Below are 26,115 nucleotides of genomic sequence, written 5' to 3'. Positions count from 1 at the left end.
TCTGCTTTACAATCATCAATTTCAGTTTTCAACCTGAAAACTTTTTTGTCTGCTTCTACCTTTACTATAGATTCCACACTTTCTTGGATCTTTTCGATTTCCAAATTGAACCTTGCTTTAATATCATTAATTTGGCTTTGCATTGTGGCTTGGCATTTGTGGAGGTGGAACTTGAGCCCTTCATTACTCAAAGTAGAGAGGGTGCAGAGGTTGTGCAGGTGGTCATGATGCATAGTGCTTAAGTCAGTTAAGACATCAGGGTAATTAGTACAAGCAGCGATGGACATCATTATCTCTTCCAGGTATCTCTGGAAGATTGCCGAAGCAGAAGAGATCGCAATGGGCAGGCACTTGTATTTGTATAAGCCAAAGGGAGTGTTGATGACCATAATGCATTGTGATTTCTCATTCAGTGGGATCTGCAAATATGCATTGGAAACTTATATCTTAGAAAAATATTTGCCCCTGACTGAGTTTGTGAGGAGGTCCTCTGGATGTGGTATGGGGTACGTTTCCACTTGTGGCTGGGTGTTGACTGTCAATTTGAAATCTCTGTATAGCCAGCGAGAGCCATTGGGCTTCTTGACCATGACCAGGGGTGTGACCCAAGCTTTATTTTAGCAAGTTCAATCACCCTAGGTTCATGGAAGAGATGGAGTTCTTCCTTAATGACTATCCATAATGAGACAAGAATAGGACATGCCTAACAGAAACAGGGCATTGCATCTTGACATGAGGAGATATGCGCCTGGAATCTGTGGCCCACCCCAGGCCAGGTTTAAACAGAGGCCCAAAGGCAGCACAGAGGTTGTTGAGTTCCTGGAAGGGAACTGTGTCAGATTTGACATGAACCTCATCACCAAGTGAAAATCCAAACAGTGAGAAGGCACCCAGACCAGAAATGTAGCCAGTGTCTATTGACCACAAACAGTGTTATCAGCCATGTGACCTTTTTGTAGGCAGTAGTGATTAAGAATGGAGCAGGAAGAGGTGTCGAACTGTCACCATATGCGACCAATGTACGAGAAGGTGGCGCCAAGTCAGCAGAGCCCAGGTGAGCTTACATTTGGAGAGTTATCAAGGAATTGGTGGCTCTTGTGCCCACCAGATAATAGACCTCTTGGTTCACAATCATTAGATTGATAAACAACTTAGTAGCTTAAGGATCACCATGGGGAACAGTTACCAGATGTTCATATACCATCCATTGAAGCATGTGGAGAGTGGTATCCAACTGTTCCAACAGTTTATGGCAGATGGTTCAGAGATGTCCATCTTTCCAACAACAGGCACAATGTGCCCAGCGATCCAGACAATCCACATGTGTGTGCAAAACAGTCAAGACACAATGGGTGACCCTGCTGCTTATACCATTGGGTTGTGGCTGGCTGCTATGAGGCCATTGAAATGTCTAAAATCGAGGAGTCGTGATGCCCCAATTGAGGAAAAGACATATGAGAATTCTGCCTCTGAGGCAGCGGCTGGACCACAGCTACCAGATAATGGACTGTGAGTCTTTCATTTGTATCCTGTGTGATCTCAAAAGAGTGCGCAATTGTCTAGATATTATGAAAGGATGGGTTGTCCAGTTTGAAGGCTGCAATGCAGCCTTCTGGATTGGTAGTTAATTGGATCACTATGTTGTGAATCAAAGAATCTGCATATGAGGATTTGCAAGATGGGTTCACACAAATGATACTGGAATGTCATCTCAACCCTTGCAAATCAATCACTCACAAGCAGTACGACTGAAAAGGTTGCTTGTAGTATTGATGGAACTCGAGGCACAATGCAATCACATTTAACTGTTGTGAATAATAATTCAACAGCAATGAGCATGTCTCCTCAAATGTGGGCATGACTGCTTCTTCAGTGTGAGAAACTTCTCCAGGGAAGCCCAAGAAAGGAAGAGGGACCATTGGAAAGCATCACTTGAAACCTCAAATGTGGCAAAGTACTGTTTCAACTGCTGCAAATAAGTGTCCCAGACCTCTTTGGCATTGTTAAATGACGGAAATGAGATTGGACAGAAAGCCACATGGGATGTGACCACAGCCTGGATTGGGTGGGTACCCTGAATCTGCAGTTGATCTTTTGAAGCTGAATTTCCTGATGGAGCAACTCCGTCTGTTGCTGTTGGAACTGTTGCTGCAGGAGTGGCTTTTGCTGTTCCACAAGTTGCACAAGCTTTGCATCTACAGGGTGCCGCTAACATTTTACCTCATCGCCAGTTCTACTGACTGGAATTTAATAAGACTGGGAATAACTCAAGAACCAGAAAGAGAGAACAACCAGCCAAGGGCATCACAATGAGTTGCGTGAGAGGAAACACGTGGACAACGAGACACATGAGAGTAAACAGCTGGACAACAAGGGGAGGAAGACAAACAGTGGAGATAGCACAGTAGAATAATGATTCCAGTAAGTAAATCAAGATCAACAACCTAGATATAGCAATAGCACAAAGTAATTATGACTGGCTGGAGAGCTGCTGTGCTGCTGGCTTTATATGACAGCCACGGGCTCTGATAGGCCAGCAAGGTGGGCGTGTCCTAATGGTGGTGCTTGCAGTGATGATACCAGTGCCTGCAGATGTAACAGTGCTGCCTAGTGGCTGTCCTTGAGCCCCATATCTGCTGGAGAACCTCCCGAATTGCTGGGCCAGGATACTGGACGATTTTTATTTCATTTGTTTTTGTTATTTTTTTGGATATATTGTAAAATACTAAATCATTCCTGATAGATACCTGGTTGCTGGTCAAATAACTTCCACATTGCTATCTGTCTATAGAAGCTGAGGTGGTAAAATTGATAATGGCTTGTATTAGTTTTAACAGTTGAAGAGCCTACTTTTTTAAATGTATAATTAACTTCAAGATGCACAATACTGATATTAACTATTAGACTCAGTCATTATAATGCTTCCCCCTCCCCCTCGTTTTTCTGGTTGGTTGGTTGGTTGATTTTATTTGAGAGAGGGGCCAAACACCGAGTTAATCAGTCCCATCGGTTTATGGAAGGATGGAGAAGAAACTCAGCTGTTCCCTTTCAAAGGAACTATCCTGGGAGTTGCCTCGAGCAATTTAGGGAAATAACAGAAAACGTAAATCAGGATGGCTGGACATGGGTTTGAACTGCCATTGTCCCAAATGCAAGTCCAGTGTGCTCACAACTGCACCACCTCACTCGGTCCCTTTTTATGATGAAACACTGTTGGTCATTGCAAACATTATAAAATGTTTTTATTGTAGAAGTAAAGGCATTAGCTGAAATTAACTGAAGCTCATAAATGTTGCTAGTTTGCTTTATCCATTTTAAATGCATTTGAAATTCAGCATGTATGACTGTAATACACTAATTAAAATGTGTGTTCGCTGTTGCCTCCCTCCTTATAGATGATGTAGCTCACAGCTTTATGCATATTACCAAGTGTTCTTTGAGACATTGTTGTACACGCATTGTGAAGTTTTGTTTATATTTTGCATGATATATATGACCATTATTGACATTGTTGTTGTTCCATAGATAAGGAAACAGGTAAGCTTATCTTAGCATGCTGTTCTCGGCCTTTGCTGTAATTGTAGGCATATGAAAGTGGAACTCAACCTAGACATTTTAATTACTTTATATTATAAAATTACTCCACAACAGGTATCAGTTTTCAGTAATAAATTAGAGAAGATCACCCATGACATGGATAACTATAATACCTCATTTTCTTTTTTCTATTTCCAGTTACAACCTCTAACAAGAAAAGAGTCGTACAAAGCCCAGCGCAAAAACTACTGCCGAGAGAAGAAAAGAGTGGCTAAAGAACTACTGAGCTCTCTCAAAGATCCATCTGTAATTGTATTAGCTGACTGGTTAAAAGTTCGTGGCACGCTTAAGAGTTGGACTAAGTTGTGGTGTGTGCTAAAACCAGGACTTTTACTATTGTACAAGAGCTTAAAATTGAAGGTAAATTACTTAAAATGTAGTTTCTTACACAAAACTTTGAGCTCTTTAGTCTGGCTTTTTTGCTTCTTGAACTCCAGTTAACTCATTTTATGTACTTACGTATAAAGAATTTGATACCAAGTGCATTTTTGATGTAGGCTTCAAAGGAGTTTGTTGTGAATACTGTAGTATGAATAAAATCTCCTTGAAATTCCAGCCACATAAAGTGGTTATACATCCATGAACTTACAGTTGAGTGCTGCTTAGACATTGTCAAGTGGTAACTGCATGGTACAGCTTTATACACTGGGGAAGTTTTGCATTAAGAAGGCCAATCTGTTAATATATGAGAAAAAGTACCACAGCAGCTGTATGTTGAGAATGACTTTATTGTCTCATATGACTAGTTTTGGCAGCACATTACTGTCTCCTCAGGCCCCAGCACTGCCAAAAGAGTATTAGATTTCCTTGGCACATTTATTGTAGATGTCTCATAACTAGTACTCATGGGCTAGCTTTCCTCAGTAGTCTCTACTTGACACCATGTTGTGATACTTTTTCTCTCATATATATATCTGTTAAGTTTTCTAGCGATTTTTCTATGCTTCTATGATGAGAACATAGTTCTGTGGTATGCCACATTAATCAGTCACATAAATACAGCTGCAGGTCAGCAGCTTCATACCAGTCAGTTACCACTTGACAGTGGCGGAGGAGCACTTGGCTGAACACTTGTGAATTTATACCCAGTTAAAATGGCTGGAACTCTGAGAATATTTTGTAATCATATTGATGTAAAATGTTTCATTCATACATTACAATACTCTGGTATTCATTTTGGATGACAACAGATGGGATACCTAATGTTGATCACTGATGGAAATAGTTCTGAAGTTTACAACTGCCTTCACCATGGCAGTTCAGGCGTAACCATTGAGACTGCAGTCTCCTTGACCGATGTAGTCCATAGAATTGATTTGGGCAAGCATATAGTCTTTTGTGTAACTTGTTCTGTTTGCTCTCTGGAATTGTCTGTAGCTGGAATCACATTTGTCCAGTAGAGCCCTGTTCTGCTCAAGGTCAATAATCTCTGCATGCATTCCTGTAGCTTCTGATTGTATCCTGGATGGATTGGCAGAGTTGACAAGTTGTGTGGTGTAGCTCCCATGTGTCGCACATCCTTGAAGGTCAGCCACTTAGTGTGTGCATCTGTCCACCAACCACCTCCATCATCTGCTGCCTAATATGTGTGAACTGCAGTTCACAGCTTTACGTAGTGACTGGTGGATTACACTCCCAGGCTGTTCCAATGTATCCATGTCCGGGTGACTTATCAAGATGACAATATTGTTTAGATTTCTGAAGGTATTGTGTGAACCTCTGCTACTAAATTGACAAGAAGTTGTGTATCTTAATGTGTGTAGTGGAGTGGGGTTCAAATTCCCATTTGGTCATCCAGATTTATGTTCCATGTTATTTCATTAAATCATTTTTGGTGAATTCAGAGATACTGCCCTATCTTTCCTCAGTACAACTCTGCTCCATTTCTAATGACCTTAGCGACACTAATGCAAAAAATGCTAATCTTTGTGTCATTTTTAAATGTGTGTGCTACAGGGCTGGTGTGGATGAGGTAATGTGTGAAGTTATCATCATGTTTAATCAGCAGATGCACCTGTTGACTGAGTTGTGATACTGCTCCATAAACTGCACACAGCTGCCCTTTAGTGTTTCCTAAAATCCATCTGAAAAACGTGCAAATGGCTCAGAAAATATTCCCAGGCATTTCAGGCCAGGAATATTATTGACAGTTTGCTAGATTTCTTACATTTGTGGAGTCAGATTGTTCCAGTTACCACAGAAACCATTTTCATTTAATCGTACAAGCATAATGGACTACTCGGCACCGCGCGGGATTAGCTGAGCGGTCTAGGCGCTGCAGTCATGGACTGTGCGGCTGGTCCCGGCGGAGGTTCGAGTCCTCCTTCGGGCATGGATGGATGTGTTTGTCCTTAGGATAATTTAGGTTAAGTAGTGTGTAAGCTTAGGGACTGATGACCTTAGCTGTTAAGTCCCATAAGATTTCACACACATTTGAACATTTGATTACTCGGTAATTAAAGCATATCTATCTCAGTATTTGAGTAAAAAAAAAGCTGGAATCATACTTTTCAGTAGACAAGGGAAAACCAGCAGCAACCCTATATTATGAAAGTATAATTTTCTCAGGGAAAAACCATGATATGCTAAATCGTACTCTGGCTCAGATGTTTGGAACTTGACCTATCAGCACACCATTGTGCAGTAATTTACATGGAGAGTCTGAAGCTTCCTGACCACCCCCCCTCCCCCTCCCCTCTCCCGCCATTAGGGAGACATGACAATGGAGGGGCCTATGGTATGATGAATAGGTCATTCAAGTACATTCAAATTCAACCCTCTGGATCGAAGTAGCTACTCACTGAAACAGCCCTGTGGTGTTTCACAACTCCCAGCAAGGACAAATTTGTATAAATATTATTTAATACTGTATGACAAATATATTGTCAGTGTGAGAAACGTAATGTACAGAATCCAATATACAATATCTGTCCATAGTATTTCCAAGTAAAATTATAGAGATCGACTTGTAAACAGGGTAGAGCTAATCGAAGTCAGTGTGATACAAAAAGCCCATGCTTTACAAAACCTGTGAGACTACTGTGTCTACATAACATTATGTATTCAAGGCCAGGATTGTAAGTTCAAAATGTATAATTGTGTCTTTGCAGCCCTAGTCAGTATAGAAAATTACACTTCCCCTTTGTATGGCCACACACCCTTGAAGAATTATGGGACACATCAAGTAAAGAGCCCCACCAGGGGGCTGGCGTACTATTTGGTAGGTTTAAGCTTGGCTACCATGGGGCCATAGCTTTTGCAGCATCTTTTCCCTTCCATGCTGCGTGTCTATCCTCTTGCTATTCTTTTTCCCCTACCTTTGGGAACATGACTGGGATGTTTTTGGAAATGTGTTCTGCATTTTCAGTAGGCAATATAAGAACAGTGTTTCCACTGTTTTTTGTTCCTTTTTTTTCTTTTTTCATTCCCCTTCTATCTTCCTCTGCTTCTGTGTTTGAAGTTCCTCTTTTTTCTTCTACCTCCCCATGCATCCCTGAAGGCTGTCCCACATGTTTGACACATAACAGGTGATACGGTAATGCGTAATTCTCAGCCCCAGGTTGATAGGTAGGGTTTGCACATACAGCTTGGTACAGGCCAGACACAGGGAGAGGTGATTGCCTGAGCTGCTACCTTCCCAAATTGTTGATTGGTCCCTCTGTCAGGTGTTCAGGAGGTGTGAACAATCACTTAAGGCGGGTACATCCCCCCCCCCCCCCCCCCCCCTCCGAGGGAGCCCACCCAATTGGAAGGAGCACGGCATTGGAGACACTGGCAATCATGGGGGATTTTCTTGCAGTGAGCCAATCATCATCTTCAGTCAACATCTACTAAATGTAAATGGAATGAGGCTGATGATTCAGAGATCCTCCCAGCTTTCCTCATGCGTTCATGTACTGAATACAGTCAGTCCATTGCTATGGTAAATCTGTTACTATTCAGAAAAGTGTTGATGCAGTTCCCAACCCTGTGAAATCCTGCTCTTGTTTAAGCATGGAACTTTGCTTTTGGAGACTACTTCAGTGTCTCAAGCACAACAGCTGCTTGCAGCTTCGCTCTTCCACGGCTATCCTACTCATGTCGAGCCCCATCGGATGCTGAATTCTTCCCTTGGCGTTATTTACACACGGCTGCTCAATGGTTTGACTGAGGCAGAAATCCAAACGTACCTCTCTGATCGGGGTGTCAGTGCAGTGCATCGGGTGATGAAAAAGGTAGATGCATCCTTAGTTCCTACACGCACTCTTTTTCTCACTTTTGGCAGAGTGGTGTTTCCATCAAAGATCAAAGAAGGCTATGAAATTATCACAGTCCAACTGTACATCCCGAACCCAATGTGCTGGTACCAGTGTGATCATTACAAACACACTCGAATGTCCTGTCGACAATCAGCCAAATGTGTGGTAGGGATACTCACGAGGGCGATTGTCTGCTTCCTCCTCCTCCCCGCTCTATCAATTAAACGGCGACCAGGCTGTCTCCTCCCAAGATTGTCCCATGTATCTCGACAAGCGGGCTGTCCAGGAGATCTGGGTGAAGGCAAAAGTGCCTTTATGGTTGCTTACAAGTTGTTGGCCTGTCGGAAACTCTGCATTCTACTATCTGGTACTTAAAGTACTGTTCTTGTTACAATGTTCATAGTCAACCTATCTCCCTGACTACCCGGCTTCAAGCTGTTGCAGTCTGCATTTTCCTTCCTCACTTCACCATCTCCCTTTGTAGCATTTACATCCTTCCATCATTCATTGTCACTAGGACAGACTCGCTCCAGCTTATTGGGCAACTCCATCACCCCTTTCTGCTGCTTGGTCACTTTAATGCACACCATCCCCTTTCGCCTTAACATGGAAGTATCCACATTCCTTTCAGACTCCATGCACACCTGTTCCCATTTGGACCTCCCCTTCTGGGCTGCCAGCTTGCCTATCGTCTCGAGTGGTCTGTTCAGTCTGGCATGTACTCAAGCAACCATTTCCCATGTGCTATCCATTTGCTGATTCCTGCCCCACCTACATGCACATCCAAATGGCAGCTATCTAAGGTCGGCTGGAGGCTTTACTCCTCCCTGGCAATATTTGATGAACAACGTTTCCGCAGTTGTGATGAACAGGTAGAATATCTTACGAATGTTAACCTTACCACCGCAGAATGTTCCATTCCTGGCACTTCCTCTGTACCACGCAGTGTCCCAGTCCCTTGGTGGAAGGAGGCGTGCCGTGACGCAATTTGCGTGCGGAGAAGTGCTCTCCGCAATTTTAACTGTCATCCTATGATAGAATACTGCTGTCTTTATGAACAGTTGCATTCACAGTGTCATCGCAAATCCAGCTAGATTTTTCATTTACTAATTCTTTTAATAATTCCAGTCCCTCTTTCATCGTGTGGGCCAACCTCCGACGGCTCTCTGGGACCAAGGTCCATTCCCCACTTTCCAGCCTAACAGTAGCAGATGATATCATAGTAGACTGTGTTGTTATCTTGAACACCTCCAGCCGATATTTTGTGGAGATTTCGAGCTCCACCCACTATCACCTTGCCTCCTTTCATCGGAAACGAGTGGAGAAGGCTCTAGCGATACCCCTCTCTTCTCAGAACTGTGAGTGCTACAATGCCGCCTTTACTATGGTGGAGCTAGATCATGCTCTCACTTCATCCAAATCCTCTACCCCAGGGTTGGACAACGTTCACATACTGCTGTTGCAGAGCCTTTCTCTTCTGGGGAAGCACTCTCTCCTTCACATGTATAATTGCATCTGGGCGGAGGACACTTTTTCCCAGACATTGGCATGAAGGCACTGTCATACCCATACCTAATAACAGTAAGAACAGACACCTTCCTTCTAGTTATCACCCCATTTCTCTCACCAGCTGTGTTTGCAAGGTGATGGAATGTGTGATTCATGTCTGGCTAATATGGTGGCTCTAGTCTCACAATTTACTAACCACTGCACAGTGTGGATTTCGAGTGCACTCTTCTGCAGTTGACCATGTCATCACTTTGTCCACCGATGTCGTGAATGGTTTTTTGGCAAAATATCAGTCTAGCCATGATTTGTGATTTGGAGAAAGCTTCTAACACCCTATGGGGGACTGGTACTCTCTACGCATGGGGCTTCCATGGCTGCATGCCCCATTTTCTTCAGGAATTTTTAAAAGACCAAGTTTTCAAGGTATGTGTGGGTTCTGCATTCTGGGACACCTTTATGCAGAAAAACAACGTGCCTCAGAGTTCCATCCTGAGCATCATCCTCTTTTTTATCGACATTAACCCTATTATGGCCTGTCTCCTGCCAGGCATCTCCTGCTCCCTTTTTGTTGACAATTTTGTGATCTATTTCAGTTCTCCACAGACTTGTCCGCTTGAGAAGTGTCTTCAGCAATATGTCGACTGTCTGTACTCATGGAGTGTCGACAATGACTTTCACTTTTCCACTGACAAAACAGTTTGTATGAATTTCTCATGGTGCACGCAGTTGGTTTCTTCCACCGTCTTTACGTCTTAGGTCTGTTGCTCTTCTGTTCGTTGAAACTACAGAATTCCTGGGGCTCGTGCTCAATAAGAAACTTTCTTGGTCTTTCCATGTGTCTTACCTGGCCACCCGCTGTACGTGATCCCTCAATATCATACTTGTCTTCAGCAGTACTTCCTGTGAAGCGGATCTGACCATCCTCCTCTGTTTGTACCAGTCCCTTGTCTGTTCGAAACAAGACTGGGTGTAGCCGGTGACGGGGTAACGCGTAATTCCCCGCCCTGGGTAGACAAGTAAGGTGCGCACGTACCCCCTGGTAAAGGCCAGGCCCAGGGAGGGGTGATTGCCTGAGTTGATACCTTCTGAACATGCCGATTGGTCCCTCCGTCTGTTTCTCGGGAGGTGTGACCTGAGGTGTAAACATTCACCTAAGGCGGGAGTGCCCTCTGAGAGGGTCCCCATAAGGAAGGAGCGCGCCATTGGAGACGCTGGCAATCATGGGGGATTCCTCCGCAATGGATATCTCTTCTTCTCTCTCGACTTCTGCCCATAAACGGAAACTTGACCAGCCACCAGTGACAAAAGTACTACCGCCTGCCCCACAGTTCCTCGTCGTTTCTCGATCTGAGGGCGGAAAAGATTTTTCCTCTGTCAACCCTTTCGTTATCCAGAAGGGCGTAGATGCCATAGCCGGATCTGTCAAGTCGTGTACCAGGTTGCGTAATGGTACCTTGTTACTAGAAACTGAGAGCGCCTTTCAGGCACAAAAACTGCTTCGGGCCACACTCCTGTACACGTTCCCTGTCCGGGTGGAGGCTCACCGCACTTTGAATTCGTCTCATGGTGTGGTCTATACTCGATCACTTGACAGATTGACTGACGAGGAGATTCAGTCTTTCCTCGCTGAGCAGGGTGTGACGGCTGTCCATAGGGTCATGAAAAAGGTCAACAATGACCTTGTACCGACCCGGACACTTTTCTTGACCTTTGACAGTGTTCAGCTGCCGTCGCGTATCAAAGCGGGCTACGAGGTTATTTCTGTTCGCCCCTATGTCCCGACACCTACCCGCTGTTACCAGTGTCAGCGTTTTAATCACACTCGCCAGTCATGTTCCAATGCGGCTAACTGTGTCACTTGTGGCAGGGATGCCCATGAGGGTGACTGTCCACCTCCGTCTCCTCGTTGTGTGAACTGTTGGGGTGATCATGCAACGTCCTCCCGCGACTGTCCCATCTACAAGGAAGAACGCTGTATCCAAGAAATTCGGGTCAAAGAGAAAGTGTCCGCCTCGGCTGCTCGCAAGCTATTTGCTAGTAGGAAGCCCGCGCTGCTCCCAGTGGGAAAGTACAGTACTGTCCTCGCCTCTCCTCGGACTACCAGGGAGGTGGCGACGCAGACATGCGATCTGACCTTCGGCACCACGGTCGTCCGTTCGGCCAGTGCTAAGATCGCGCGGTCGACGTCTCCTCTTCCTCCCGTCACCCCTCCAACACAAGCACCTTCATCAGCTTCTACCAAGATGAAGACCCAGAAATCAGATGCATGGGCCTTCAAGAAGGAACCGTCCGGTGCAGACTTCCTACGTACCTCGCACTCCCAGCCGTCGACCAGTACTTCCACTAAAAGACCTTCCAAGAAGGCTCATAGGAAGCACAGTTCTCCTTCTCCTCCATGGCGCATTTCTTCTCCTGCGCCTCCCAGCGGTTGCCGCCCCAGGCCGTCATCCGTTTCGCCTGGCCGCACCGCTGGTAGCCGAACATCTGGCCGTCCACCGGCGGAGGAAGCTCCTCCTCCCGGCCATCTTAACGAGATGGCCGATGAACCTATAGAACCAATGGACGATGGCTGTCTGCCTACTGATAGCGGCGGCGGTACTCGCTCGAAGCCAGGCCCTCAGCGGCCTTCGAGGTGACCCCTTTTTTCATCTTCCTTTTCTTCTCACGATGGCACTTATTCACTGGAATATTTGCAGCATTCGCTCCAACTGAGAGGACTTGAAGTTGCTGCTCCGCTTGCACCGTCCGCTCGTCGTAGCCCTCCAGGAAACGAAGCTCCGCCCATGCGATCACATTGCCTTGGCACACTACGCCTCTGTGCGATTTGACCTACCCCCTGTGGTAGGTATTCCGGCTCATGGAGGGGTTATGTTGCTGGTCCGGGATGATATTTACTACGATCCCATCACATTGCACACCGGCCTGCAGGCAGTTGCCATCAGAATTACTCTCCCCACTTTTACATTTTCTATTTGTACCGTTTACACTCCATCGTCGTCTGCCGTCACCAGGGCAGACATGATTCAACTTATTGCTCAGCTGCCTGCACCATTTTTGTTAACTGGAGACTTCAATGCCCACCATCCCCTTTGGGGCTCTCCAGCATCCTGCCCGAGTGGCTCACTGTTAGCAGACCTTTCCAACCAGCTCAATCTTGTCTGCCTCAATACTGGCGCCCCTACTTTTCTTTCAGACACATCTCACACCTATTCCTATTTAGACCTCTCTATATGTACTACCCAACTTGCACGCCGGTTTGAGTGGTATGCCCTTTCCGATACATATTCGAGCGACCACTTCCCGTGTGTCATCCATCTCCTGCATCATACCCCCTCTCCGTGCTTAGCTAGTTGGAACATCTCCAAAGCAGACTGGGGGCTCTTCTCTTCCAGGGCGACCTTTCAGGATCAAACCTTCACAAGCTGCGATAGGTCGCACACCTCACGGAAGTCATTCTCACTGCTGCTGAATATTCCATCCCTCACACCACTTCTTCTGCACGTCGCGTACCGGTCCCCTGGTGGACCGCAGCATGTAGAGACGCTTTACGTGCTCGTCGACGTGCTTTACGCACCTTTAAACGCCACCCTACAGTGGCGCATTGTATCACTTATAAACAATTACGTGCGCAGTGCCGTCGTATTATTAAAGAAAGCAAGAAAGCCAGCGGGGCTGCTTTCACAAGCACCTTCAACAGTTTTACTCCTCCTTCTGTTATCTGGGGTAGCCTGCGCCGTCTATCTGGTACTAAGGTCCACTCACCAGTTTCTGGCTTGACGGTCGCGAATGACATCCTTGTGGCCCCTGTGGATATCTCCAATGCCTTCGGCCGCTTTTTCGCAGAGGTTTCGAGCTCCGCTCATTACCACCCTGCCTTTCTCCCCCGAAAACAGGCAGAGGAGGCTAGGCCACCTAACTTCCGCTCCTCGAATCGTGAAAGTTATAATGCCCCATTCACCATGCGGGAACTCGAAAATGCACTTGCCCGGTCACGGTCCTCCGCTCCAGGGCCCGATTCTATTCATATTCAGATGCTGAAGAACCTTTCTCCTGCGGGTAAAGGTTTCCTTCTTCGTACTTATAATCGCATCTGGATTGAGGGACATGTTCCCGCATGCTGGCGCGAGTCTATTGTTGTACCGATTCCTAAGCCGGGGAAGGACAAGCACTTGCCTTCCAGTTATCGACCCATCTCGCTTACCAGCTGTGTCTGTAAGGTGATGGAGCGAATGGTTAACTCTCGTTTGGTTTGGCTGCTCGAATCTCGGCGCCTACTTACCAATGTACAATGTGGATTTCGTAGCCGCCGCTTTGCTGTTGACCATCTGGTTACCTTGTCAACCTTCATTATGAATAAATTCTTGCGGAAGCGCCCGACCGCGGCTGTGTTCTTTGATTTGGAGAAGGCTTACGACACCTGTTGGAGGGCGGGCATTCTCCGCACCATGCATACATGGGGCTTTCGCGGTCGCCTCCCTCTTTTTATTCGTTCCTTTTTAGTGGATCGACAGTTCAGGGTACGTGTGGGTTCTGTCCTGTCGGACACCTTTTGCCAGGAGAATGGGGTGCCACAGGGCTCAGTTTTGAGCGTCGCGCTCTTCGCCATAGCGATCAATCCAATAATGGATTGCCTCCCAGCTGATGTATCAGGCTCCCTTTTCGTGGACGATTTTACCCTCTATTGCAGCACGCAGCGTACATGTTTCCTGGAGCGCTGTCTTCAGCGTTCTCTTGACCATCTTTACTCCTGGAGTGTCACCAATGGCTTCCGTTTTTCTGCCGAGAAGACAGTCTGTATTAACTTCTGGCGCTACAAAGAGTTTCTCCCACCGTCCTTACGACTCGGTCCCGTTGCTCTCCGATTCGTGGAGACAACAAAATATTTAGGTCTTACATTTGACAGGAAACTTAGCTGGTCTCCACATGTGTCTTATTTGGCTGCTCGTTGTACCCGTTCTCTAAATGTCCTCCGTGTTCTCAGTGGTATGTCGTGGGGAGCGGATCGAACCGTCCTACTTCGCCTATATCGGTCGATCGTCCGCTCAAAGCTGGATTATGGGAGCTTCGTATACTCCTCTGCACGGCCATCCATCTTACGCCGCCTCAACTCCATACAACATCGCGGTTTACGTCTTGCGATCGGAGCATTTTATACTAGTCCCGTCGAGAGTCTTCATGCTGAAGCCGGTGAATTGCCACTGCCCTACCGGTGCGATATACTGCTTTGTCGCTATGCCTGTCGGCTACTGTCAATGCCCGAACACCCGTCTTATCGTTCCTTTTTTGACGACTCCCTCAACCGTCAATACGGGTTGTATGTCTCTGCCCTGCTACCCCCTGGAGTTCGCTTTCGTCGCCTCCTTCAACACCTTAATTTTTCACTCCCTGCAACCATTAGAGTGGGCGAGAGCCACACGCCACCTTGGCTCCAGGCTCAGGTTCGCGTTCACCTTGACCTCAGCTCGCTCCCAAAGGAGATTACCCCAAGTTCGGTATACCGCTCCCGTTTTGTCGAACTTTGTTCGAAGTTCATTAATATGACCTTCATTTATACAGATGGCTCTAAGACCAATGACTGGGTCGGTTGTTCTTTTATTGTCGGGGCACAAAGTTTCAAATACCCGCTCCATGGCCATTGTTCAGTCTTCACAGCTGAGCTCTTTGCCCTCTACCAGGCTGTTCTTTACATCTGCCGCCACCGACATTCTGCTTATGTCATCTGCTCTGATTCCCTGAGCGCCATCCAGAGCCTCAGTGATCCGTATCCAGTTCACCCTTTCGTGCACTGGATCCAACGCTCTCTTCAGCAGCTGGTGGATGACGGTTCTCTGGTTAGCTTTATGTGGGTTCCTGGCCATGTCGGTATCCCTGGGAACGAAGCTGCAGATGCCGCGGCCAAGGCTGCGGTCCTCCAGCCTCGGACAGCTTTTTGTTGTGTCCCTTCATCAGATTGTAGCAGGGTCATTTGTCGGCGCATTTTATCGCTGTGGCATGCTGATTGGACTGCACTTACGGACAACAAGCTTCGGGCCTTGAAACCTCTTCCCGCGGCTTGGACGTCCCCGCTCTTCTCGGCGGGAGGAGGTAGTTTTGGCCCGGTTATGAATTGGACACTGCCGGTTCAGCCATCGCCATCTGCTGACGGCTGCGCCGGCGTCGTTCTGCCCATGTGGGCACTTGCTGACGGTCCGCCACATTTTAACGTCCTGTCCGGATTTTACTACACTGCGTCTTGATCTTGGCCTGCCATGTACTCTCGATGCCATTTTAGCAGATGACCCAGGAGCAGCTGGTCGCGTTCTTCGTTTTATCAAATTGACCAACCTGTCTAAGGACATTTAATTATGCTGTTTTTTTTTTTTTTTTTTAATCCTATGCCTGTCGATCTTTTATCGTGTTTTCCCTTTTAGTTGCTGTTTTAAACTTGTGCCTCGCGGTGCATTCCTAACGTAGTCTGGGCGCTAATGACCGTTGAAGTTGTGCGCCCTAAAACCACAAAAAAAAAAAAAAAAAACCAACGTTCTAATGGGTGTGAACCATCCACCACCTTGGCTTCATGCAGCGGTCCGTGTTCACCTTCGCCTTCATTTGCATCCTAAGGACACTACTCCAGCCTCACTCTGTTTCATGACCTTTGCATGTATCACTGTAAGTTTCATGACCTTTGCATGGGACTTCGCAGTAGTACCTTTATGTACATTTATGGCTCTCGGACTGACTGTGGTGTCGAGTGTGCCTTCATCATTGGTACTGACGATTTTCGGTATCATCTTCCAGAATGCTGCTCAGTATTTACAGCACAGCTCTTCGTCTTGTATCAGGCCATGCAGTACACCTGACGACCCAGCCTTTCCTATTGCATCATCTGCTCCAACTGTCTGTGCCCTTCAGAGTCTCTCTGTGCTGTAAAGTCCATCCCTTAGTGCAAGGGGTCCAGGAAAGCTGTCACATGCTCTCTCTTGATGGAGCCGCTGTGATGTTTATAGGGTTCCTGGTCATGTCGGTCTGATGGGGAATGTGGCCTCTGCCAAGGCTGCAGTGTTTACCTCAGCCCGCTAGTTCTTCCATTCCCTCCAGTGGTCTCTATGTTGCCGTCTGTCAGCAGCTGATGTCACTTTGGCGTCGCCACTGGTCCTCCCTTCATGGGCACAAGCTCTGGCGAATTAAGCCTCTCCCAGCGGCATGGATGACCACCTCTCAGCCCTCTCACCATGACATCATTTTAGCTAAGTTGTATATTGGGCACTGTCTTTAACCATCACCATTTGTTAAGTGTTGCTCCCCCACCACTTTGTGCCCACGCCCTCAACTTTGATGGTTCTCCACTTCCTGATGGAATTCCCTTTTTTTTTGACCACTTACGTTCTCATTTATGTTCACCATCTGAGTTATTGGCTGTTTCAGTGAATGATGCGCTGGCTGTCAATCGCGTTTTACTTTTTACCCATTGTAGCAATGTGGCGAAGGACATTTAATCTTAATTTCAGAATCTCTGTTTCTCTATGGCATATTTTGTGGACCTTTCTCCAAGTCCCCCCCCGCCCCCCCCCCCCCCGCCCCCCCCTTTTTTGCTGTCTTTTCTTCCATCGATTGGGCTTATTGTGTAGTCATTTTTAACTCATTTTTTGTTTTTGTGTTGTACAGTTGTGGTATTGGCATGTATGACCATAATAATAATCAAGTAAAGAGCTTGTCTTAAAGCAGCAGAGCATAAAGTGGTCAGGTAATCTCTCCCATTAATGGTGAACCAGCTCTTTATATAAAATTTGGAAACAAATTAATGGAAAGCTTTGACATAATTGCATGGCTGACATGGGGGAGGGGCAAGAAAGAGAAGTTTTCACAAGAACTTTTATATGAAAATTTCACTGGAATAGAGATTAGAGGCAAAAACCATTTCACATTTGGCATATGCTGACAATGTGGTCCTGATGTCCAGTGGAAGAAATATTCAAATTGTGATTTCATGGAGTGTGCAGCAGACAAGATCACATTACTTGTTAATGAAACAAAGAAGAGTTCCTCGCCGGATGTGATATTCAGGATAGATGCATGATGCACAACAGAGCAAATTATTATGATTATATTTAAAAAAAATTATGTATTATTATTAAAACCATAGGCATCTGTGGCATGTTAAATTTTGGAAGTGATGGCACATTAATTTTGGAGCGTCCCCACCATCCCCTCCCAGTACTGAACCTTGCATCTACACATGCTTCAGACTCAGACTATGCAAGACATTAATCCAACCAGTGGTGTTACATATATGTGAAACATGGAATACATGGAAGCTAGAGTGGAACAATCAACTGACATTTAAACAGGAGAGTATAAACATATTTCATGGCAGATTGAAACCGTGTGCTGGACTGGGACTCAAACCCTATGACTTTTGCCTTTCGCAGGCAAGTGATCTACCAGCAGAGTATCCAAGCACAACTCACAACCTGGCCCACAGAGCTTTACTTCTTCCAGTATCTTATCTCCTCCCTTTCAGACTTCACAGAAGTTCTTGTGCACATCTTGCAGGGCTAGCACACAGTTTTAGTCTGTCAGAAACTTTCAGATCAGTGTACAATCCTCTGCACAGTAAAAATTCATTCTTGATTTTAAACATAATCTTTGGCCCATTATTGAACCTTCATCTTTCCCACATATATGAATGAAATGCGGAAGATGCTCTTCAGTGGCGATATGATAGGAAACATTTGTGTGTAGTTGTGAATTTCCTCCTGACAGCAAGAAGAGTTAGTCGCTGGCAGTTGGCCTACAAGTGACAATGTGCAGCGAGCTTTGTGAGAGTCTAGTTACTGTAAAATGACAGAACAAATTGAGCAGTGATATTGCATCAAATTTTGCCATACGCTTCGCAATACCAAAGTGGCAACCATGTACACGATTTGACAGGGTATTGGGGGTGATGCCAGGAGCAACTTATACATAAAAGAGAGGTACAACCACTTCAGAAATTGTTGCACATCTGTGAACAGCAAACCACATTCAAACAGACCTTCAACAAGTCAAAATGAAAATGTCATTGAGCAAATGCAAACTTTGGTCATGAAAGACTGTTGAATTATAGTACAAGAACATAGCTACTGCATCAGTACATTCAATTTTGACCAATAATTTGTGCATGAGGGGAGAGTCCATGAAATTCATACTGTAACTCCTGTCAATGGAGCAGAAGAAATTCTGCCTTGAAATCACACGCGCGCGCGCACACACACACACACACACACACACACACACACACACACACACACACACACACACACACACACACACACATTCCTGTTGTTAGTTAGGGTCCATGCTCCGACGACATGGCTCCATGTGACTTTGGACTATTTTCACAAATTGAAGATGCATATGAAAGGAACACTATTTGAGTCAAGAGATGACATTGTTCAGGATCCGGGGGCCCAGCTGATTACCATTCCAAAACCCACGCTCAAGAACTGTTTCCAACTATGACAGTAGTGTTGGGAGAAGTGTGTGCATTACAAAGGAGGCTGCTTTGAAGGGGATTAGGGTTCTTTACCTTCAAATCAGTAAATATGTTTCTGCCAGCTGAAGATTCCATATTTTTTTAACACACCTTGTGATAAGAGGAATTACATAAAGAACCATGGAGTCAATGATTTAGGTGGGCAGACTGTGTTATACGAATGAATGCTTTGTGTTAGCATTTAAAGCCACTGTATTTTGTACTTTATGGAAGGAGACTGCCTGTCAGGCCAAAAAGGAGAGATGAGGTGATATAATTCAGGAAGATCTGAGACCAGTTGGTGTGGGAGTCGACTGGCAACAAAAGAGCAGTAGGTAAGAACCAATTGCAATAGATGGTGAGGGGCGGGGGGTGGAGGGGAACATTGTTGCAGCACACTGTCCCCTGGGTATGACTGTAATGGTGATGGTCATATTCAAAGTTTTTGGAGTGTGTGTGCCGCAGAATACAGGTGCTATTGGAAACTATTGCAAAGAACAATCTCAGCAGGGAATGTAACTGTTCGAATTGTTCTTTTCTGGTTTGGGTTATGCAAATTCATATGTTGCACACACAATGCTAAAATCAAGATCAAGATACCAGCCAAATATTCCATTGGGGAGGGAGGGAGGGGGAGAGAGAGAGAGAGAGAGAGAGAGAGAGAGAGAGAGAGAGAGAGAGGTACATCCTTTATTTGTAGCAATTTCAAATATCCTATCAGCTAAGTGACAAACTGAAATGTGGTCCCTTGGCATAAGGAATTACTCTCCACGTTGGCAGAGACTTACGAGACACAGCTCAAATTACCTTTGGACAGAAAGTCAAAATAATTTTTTGCCATCAGCATGTCATTTGAAAAATATCAGTACTAATAAGTGCTGGTCAAAGTATTTGGTGCAAGATAATGTTCCATCATTACCTCAAATGTCAGGCGGAAAATTCCTTGATGGGTGAATTATCTAGGGGATCTTTGGACAACATTTACATACTTGTGCAGTATTATATGAAGTATAATGGGTAAAATATATTGAAAAAATTGTAACATGCTATTTTTCTTAAGCAGGTGGAAAACCATGACCATATACTAGAAACAATGGATATACCACCCACAGAACAATCCTCTTAATTTTTTAACAGTCTTTCATCGAATCAGAACAAGAATTGCAATAATTTCCTGGTAAATTAAACTGCATTGAGTGTTCATCCAAAATTTGCTATAGCTGCTCCTTTAAATTAGGATCGAGTGGAGTGCTGCTTGAGTGGTCTGATGAATAAGATAATGCATACAATGAACTTAAGACAATAGTTGTTCCAAATGCTGTATATGTCCCATTTCAATCCACAGCAGCCATTAATGGTTGGCACTGATGCATCACAGTATGGCATCTAAAGTACTGATCCCCCCTGCGGGTCCGGGGATTAGAATAGGCCCGAGGTATTCCTGCCTGTCATAAGAGGCGACTAAAAGGAGTCCCACCCCCTCAAGGGGGTCGTTAGCGCCTGCGTCCGGAGACGGATGGTTCCACGACCTCTATTTGCGGTCATTTTGCTTTTTCACTTCTCGTTTCTTCCTTCCTTTGGTTGGTTCCTTTCTTTGCTCTTTTCCACCTCACTGTCTTCCTTACTCTTTCCTTGTCTTCTTCTCCTTGCCTTCTCATTGCCTTCTTCTCCTTGCCTTCTCATTGCCTTCTTCTCCTTGCCTTCTCATTGCCTTCTTCTCCTTGCCTTCTCATTACCTTCTTCTCCTTGCCTTCTCATTACCTTCTTCTCCTTGCCTTCTCATTACCTTCTTCTCCTTGCCTTCTCATTACCTTCTTCTCCTTGCCTTCTCTGGTCTCCGCCTCGGCGTTTGAGACAGTCTGTCCTCTCTCCCCCTCTCTCTCTCCTCCTTTTCCTCTTCTTCCTTCCTCCCTGTGCTTGCCTGAAGGCCGACCCACGAGTTCGCATGCGTAGCCGGTGACGGGGTAACGCGTAATTCCCCGCCCTGGGTAGACATGTAAGGCACGCGCGTACCCCCTGGTAAAGGCCAGGCCCAGGGAGGGGTGATTGCCTGAGCTGATACCTTCTGACCATGCCGATTGGTCCCTCCGTCTGGTTCTCGAGAGGTGTGACCTGAGGTGTAAACATTCACCTAAGGCGGGAGTGCCCTCTGAGAGGGTCCCCACAAGGAAGGAGCGCACCATCGGAGACGCTGGCAATCATGGGGGATTCCTCCGCAATGGATTTTCACTCCATCTGTCTCGACTTCTGCCCAAAAACGTAAACGTGACCAGCCATCAGTGACAAAAGTACTACCGCCTGCCCCACAGTTCCTCGTCGTTTCTCGATCTGAGGACGGAAAGGATTTTTCCTCTGTCAACCCTTTCGTTATCCAGAAGGGTGTAGATGCCATAGCCGGATCTGTCAAATCTTGTACCAGGTTGCGTAACGGTACCTTATTACTAGAAACTGAGAGCGCCTTTCAGGCACAAAAACTGCTTCGGGCCACACTCCTGTACACGTTCCCTGTGCGGGTGGAGGCTCACCGAACTTTGAATTCGTCTCGTGGTGTGGTCTATACTAGCTCCCTCGACGGACTGACTGACGAGGAGATTCAATCTTTCCTCGCTGAGCAGGGTGTGACGGCTGTCCATAGGGTCATGAAAAAGATCAAGAATGACCTTGTACCAACCCGGACACTTTTCTTGACCTTCGATAGTGTTAAGCCGCCATCGCGCATCAAGGCGGGCTACGAGGTTATTTCTGTTCGCCCCTATGTCCCGACACCTACCCGCTGTTACCAGTGTCAGCGTTTCAATCACACTCGACAGTCTTGTTCCAATGCGGCTAAATGTGTCACTTGTGGCAGGGATGCCCATGAGGGTGACTGTCCACCTCCGTCTCCTCGTTGTGTGAACTGTCAGGGTGACCATGCCGCATCCTCCCGCGACTGTCCTGTCTATAAGGAAGAACACTGTATCCAAGAAATTCGGGTCAAAGAGAAAGTGTCCACCTCGACTGCTCGCAAGCTATTGGCTACTAGGAAGCCCACGCTGCTCCCAGCGGGGAAATACAGTACTGTCCTCGCCTCTCCTCGGACTACCAGGGAGGTGGCAACCCAGACATGCGATCTGACCTTCAGCACCACGGTCGTCCGTTCGGCCAGTGCTAAGATCGCCCGGTCGACGTCTCCTCTTCCTCCCGTCACCCCTCAGACACAAGCACCTTCATCAGCTTCTGCCAAGACGAAGACCCAGAAGTCAGATGCACGGGCCTTTAAGAAGGAACCGTCCCATGCGGACTTCCTACGTACCTCGACCTCTCAGCCTTCGACCGGTACTTCCACCAAACGTCCTTCCAAGAAGGCTCCTAGGAAGCACAGTTCTCCTTCTCCGCCACGGCGCATTTCTTCTCCTGCGCCTCCCAGCGGTTGCCGCCCCAGGCTGTCATCCGTTTCGCCTGGCTGCACCGCTGGTAGCCGAACATCTGGCTGTTCACCGGCGGAGGAAGCTCCCCCTCCCGGCCATCTTCCCAAGATGGCCGATGAACCTATAGACCCAATGGCTGAAGACTGTCCGCCTACTGATAGCGGCGGCAGTGCTCGCTCGAAGCCAGGCCCTCAGCGGCCTTCGAGGTGACCCCTTCTTTTATCTTCCTTTTCTTACGATGGCACTTATTCACTGGAATATTCGCAGCATTCGCTCCAATCGAGAGGACTTGAAGTTACTGCTCCGCTTGCACCGTCCGCTCGTCGTAGCCCTCCAGGAAACCTACCCCCTGTGGTAGGTATCCCGGCTCATGGAGAGGTTATGTTGCTGGTCCGGGATGATATTTACTATGATCCCATCACGTTGCACACCGGCCTGCAGGCAGTTGCCATCCGAATTACTCTCCCCACTTCTACATTTTCCATTTGTACCGTTTACACTCCATCGTCGTCCGCCGTTACCAGGGCAGACATGATGCAACTTATTGCTCAACTACCTGCACCATTTTTGTTAACTGGAGACTTCAATGCCCACCATCCCCTTTGGGGCTCTCCAGCATCCTGCCCGAGGGGCTCCCTGTTAGCAGACCTTTTCAACCAGCTCAACCTTGTCTGCCCAATACTGGCGCCCCTACTTTTCTTTCGGACACATCTCACACCTATTCCCATTTAGACCTTTCTATATGTACTCCCCAACTTGCACGCCGGTTTGAGTGGTATGCACTTTCTGATACATATTCGAGCGACCACTTCCCGTGTGTTATCCATCTCCTGCAGCATACCCCCTCTCCATGCTCCTCTAGTTGGACCATCTCCAAGGCAGACTGGGGGCTCTTGTCTTCCAGGGCGACCTTTCAGGATCAAACCTTCACAAGCTGCGATCGTCAGGTCGCACACCTCACGGAAGTCATTCTCGCTGCTGCTGAATATTCCATCCCTCACCCTACTTCTTCTCCACGTCGCGTACCGGTCCCCTGGTGGACTGCAGCATGTAGAGACGCTTTACGTGCTCGTCGACGTGCTTTACGCACCTTTAAACGCCACCCTACAGTGGCGCATTGTATCAATTATAAACGATTACGTGCTCAGTGTCGTCGTATTATTAAAGAAAGCAAGAAAGCCAGCTGGGCTGCTTTCACAAGCACCTTCAACAGTTTTACTCCTCCTTCTGTTGTCTGGGGTGGCCTGCGCCGGCTATCTGGCACTAAAGTCCACTCACCAGTTTCTGGCTTGACGGTCGCGAATGACGTCCTTGTGGCCCCTGTGGATTTCTCCAATGCCTTCGGCCGCTTTTTCGCCGAGGTTTCGAGCTCCGCTCATTACCACCCTGCCTTCCTCCCCCGCAAACAGGCAGAGGAGGCTAGGCCACCTAACTTCCGCTCCTCGAATCGTGAAAGTTATAATGCCCCATTCACCATACGGGAACTCAAAAACGCACTTGGCCGATCACGGTCCTCCGCTCCAGGGCCCGATTCTATTCATATTCAGATGCTGAAGAACCTTTCTCCTGCGGGTAAAGGTTTCCTTCTTCGTACTTATAATCGCATCTGGATTGAGGGACATGTTCCCGCATGCTGGCGCGAGTCTATTGTTGTACCGATTCCTAAGCCGGGGAAGGACAAGCACTTGCCTTCCAGTTATCGACCCATCTCGCTTACCAGCTGTGTCTGTAAAGTGATGGAGCGAATGGTTAACTCTAGATTGGTTTGGCTGCTCGAGTCTCGACGCTTACTTACCAATGTACAATGTGGATTTCGTAGGCGCCGCTCTGCCGTTGACCATCTGGTTACCTTGTCGACCTTCATTATGAATAACTTCTTGCGGAAGCGCCCGACCGCGGCTGTGTTCTTTGATTTGGAGAAGGCTTACGACACCTGTTGGAGGGCGGGCATTCTCCGCACCATGCATACTTGGGGCCTTCGCGGTCGCCTCCCTCTTTTTATTCGTTCTTTTTTAATGGATCGACGGTTCAGGGTACGTGTGGGTTCTGTCCTGTCAGACACCTTTTGCCAGGAGAATGGGGTGCCACAGGGCTCAGTTTTGAGCATCGCTCTCTTCGCCATCGCGATCAATCCAATAATGGATTGCCTCCCAGCTGATGTACCAGGCTCCCTTTTCGTGGACGATTTTACCATCTATTGCAGCGCGTAGCGTACATGTTTCCTGGAGCGCTGTCTTCAGCGTTCTCTTGACCGTCTTTACTCCTGGAGTGTCGCCAATGGCTTCCGTTTTTCTGCCGAGAAGACGGTCTGTATTAACTTCTGGCGCTACAAAGAGTTTCTCCCACCGTCCTTACGACTCGGTCCCGTTGCTCTCCCAATCGTGGAGACAACAAAATTTTTAGGTCTTACATTTGACAGGAAACTTAGCTGGTCTCCACATGTGTCATATTTGGCTGCCCGTTGTACCCGTTCTTTAAATGTCCTCCGTGTTCTCAGTGGTATGTCGTGGGGAGCGGATCGAACCGTCCTACTTCGTCTATATCGGTCGATCGTCCGCTCCAAGCTGGATTATGGGAGCTTCGTATACTCCTCTGCACGGCCATCCATCTTACGCCGCCTCAACTCCCTACAACATCGGGGTTTACGACTTGCGATCGGAGCGTTTTATACTAGTCCCGTAGAGAGTCTTCATGCTGACGCTGGCGAATTGCCACTCACCTACCGGCGCGATATACTGCTTTGTCGGTATGCCTGTCGGCTACTGTCAATGCCCGACCACCCGTCTTATCGCTCCTTTTTTGACGACTCTCTCGACCGTCAGTACGGGTTGTATGTCTCTGCCCTGCTACCCCCTGGAGTTCGCTTTCATCGCCTCCTTCAACACCTTAATTTTTCACTCCCTGCAACCTTTCGAGTGGGCGAGAGCCACACGCCACCTTGGCTCCAGGCTCAGGTCCGCGTTCACCTTGATCTCAGCTCGCTCCCAAAAGAGGTTACCCCCGGTTCGGTCTACCACTCCCGTTTTGTTGAACTTCGTTCAAAGTTCATCAATCGGACCTTCATTTATACAGATGGCTCAAAGACCAATGACGGGGTCGGGTGTTCTTTTATTGTCGGGGCACAACGTTTCAAATACCGGCTCCATGGCCATTGTTCGGTCTTCACAGCTGAGCTCTTTGCCCTCTACCAGGCTGTTCTTTACATCTGCCGCCACCGACATTCTGCTTATGTCATCTGCTCCGATTCCCTGAGCACCATCCAGAGCCTCAGTGATCCGTATCCGGTTCACGCTTTCGTGCACCGGATCCAACGCTCTCTTCAGCAGCTGGTGGACGTCGGTTCTCCGGTTAGCTTTATGTGGGTCCCTGGCCATGTCGGTATCCCTGGGAATGAAGCTGCAGATGCCGCGGCCAAGGCTGCGGTTCTCCAGCCTCAGACAGCTTCTTGTTGTGTCCCTTCCTCAGACTGTAGCAGGGTCATTTGTCGGCGCATTTTATCGCTGTGGCGTGCCGATTGGGCTGCACTTCCAGACAACAAGCTTCGGGCCTTGAAACCTCTTCCCGCGGCTTGGACGTCCCCGCTCTTCTCGGCGGGAGGAGGTCGTTTTGGCCCGGTTACGCATTGGACACTGCCGGTTCAGCCATCGCCATCTGCTGACGGCTGCGCCAGCGCTGTTCTCCCCATGTGGGCAATTGCTGACGGTCCGCCACATTTTAATGTCCTGTCCGGATTTCAACACACTGCGTCTCGATCTTAACCTGCCATGTACTTTAGATGCCATTTTAGCAGATGACCCACGAGCAGCTGCTCGTGTCCTTCGTTTTATCAATTTGACACACCTCTCTATGGACATTTGATGATGCTGTTTTT

The 26,115-nt window shown here is 47.3% G+C and overlaps 1 protein-coding gene across 1 annotated transcript in view; it reads left to right on the top strand.

Moving 5' to 3' along the window:
- Window positions 1-26,115, top strand: part of LOC124556513 (oxysterol-binding protein-related protein 8) — a 218,285-nt gene that overhangs the window by 57,650 nt on the left and 134,520 nt on the right. Inside the window, exon 6 of the mRNA XM_047130467.1 lies at window positions 3,736-3,957. Coding sequence (XP_046986423.1) covers window positions 3,736-3,957 — 222 coding nt within the window. The remainder of the gene's footprint in view (window positions 1-3,735; window positions 3,958-26,115) is intronic.

Source organism: Schistocerca americana, chromosome X (assembly GCF_021461395.2).
Source record: "Schistocerca americana isolate TAMUIC-IGC-003095 chromosome X, iqSchAmer2.1, whole genome shotgun sequence".
NCBI classification, from domain to species: domain Eukaryota; kingdom Metazoa; phylum Arthropoda; class Insecta; order Orthoptera; family Acrididae; genus Schistocerca; species Schistocerca americana.
Note: the sequence above shows the minus strand (reverse complement) of the source record. Positions and strands in the feature narration are given on the sequence as shown.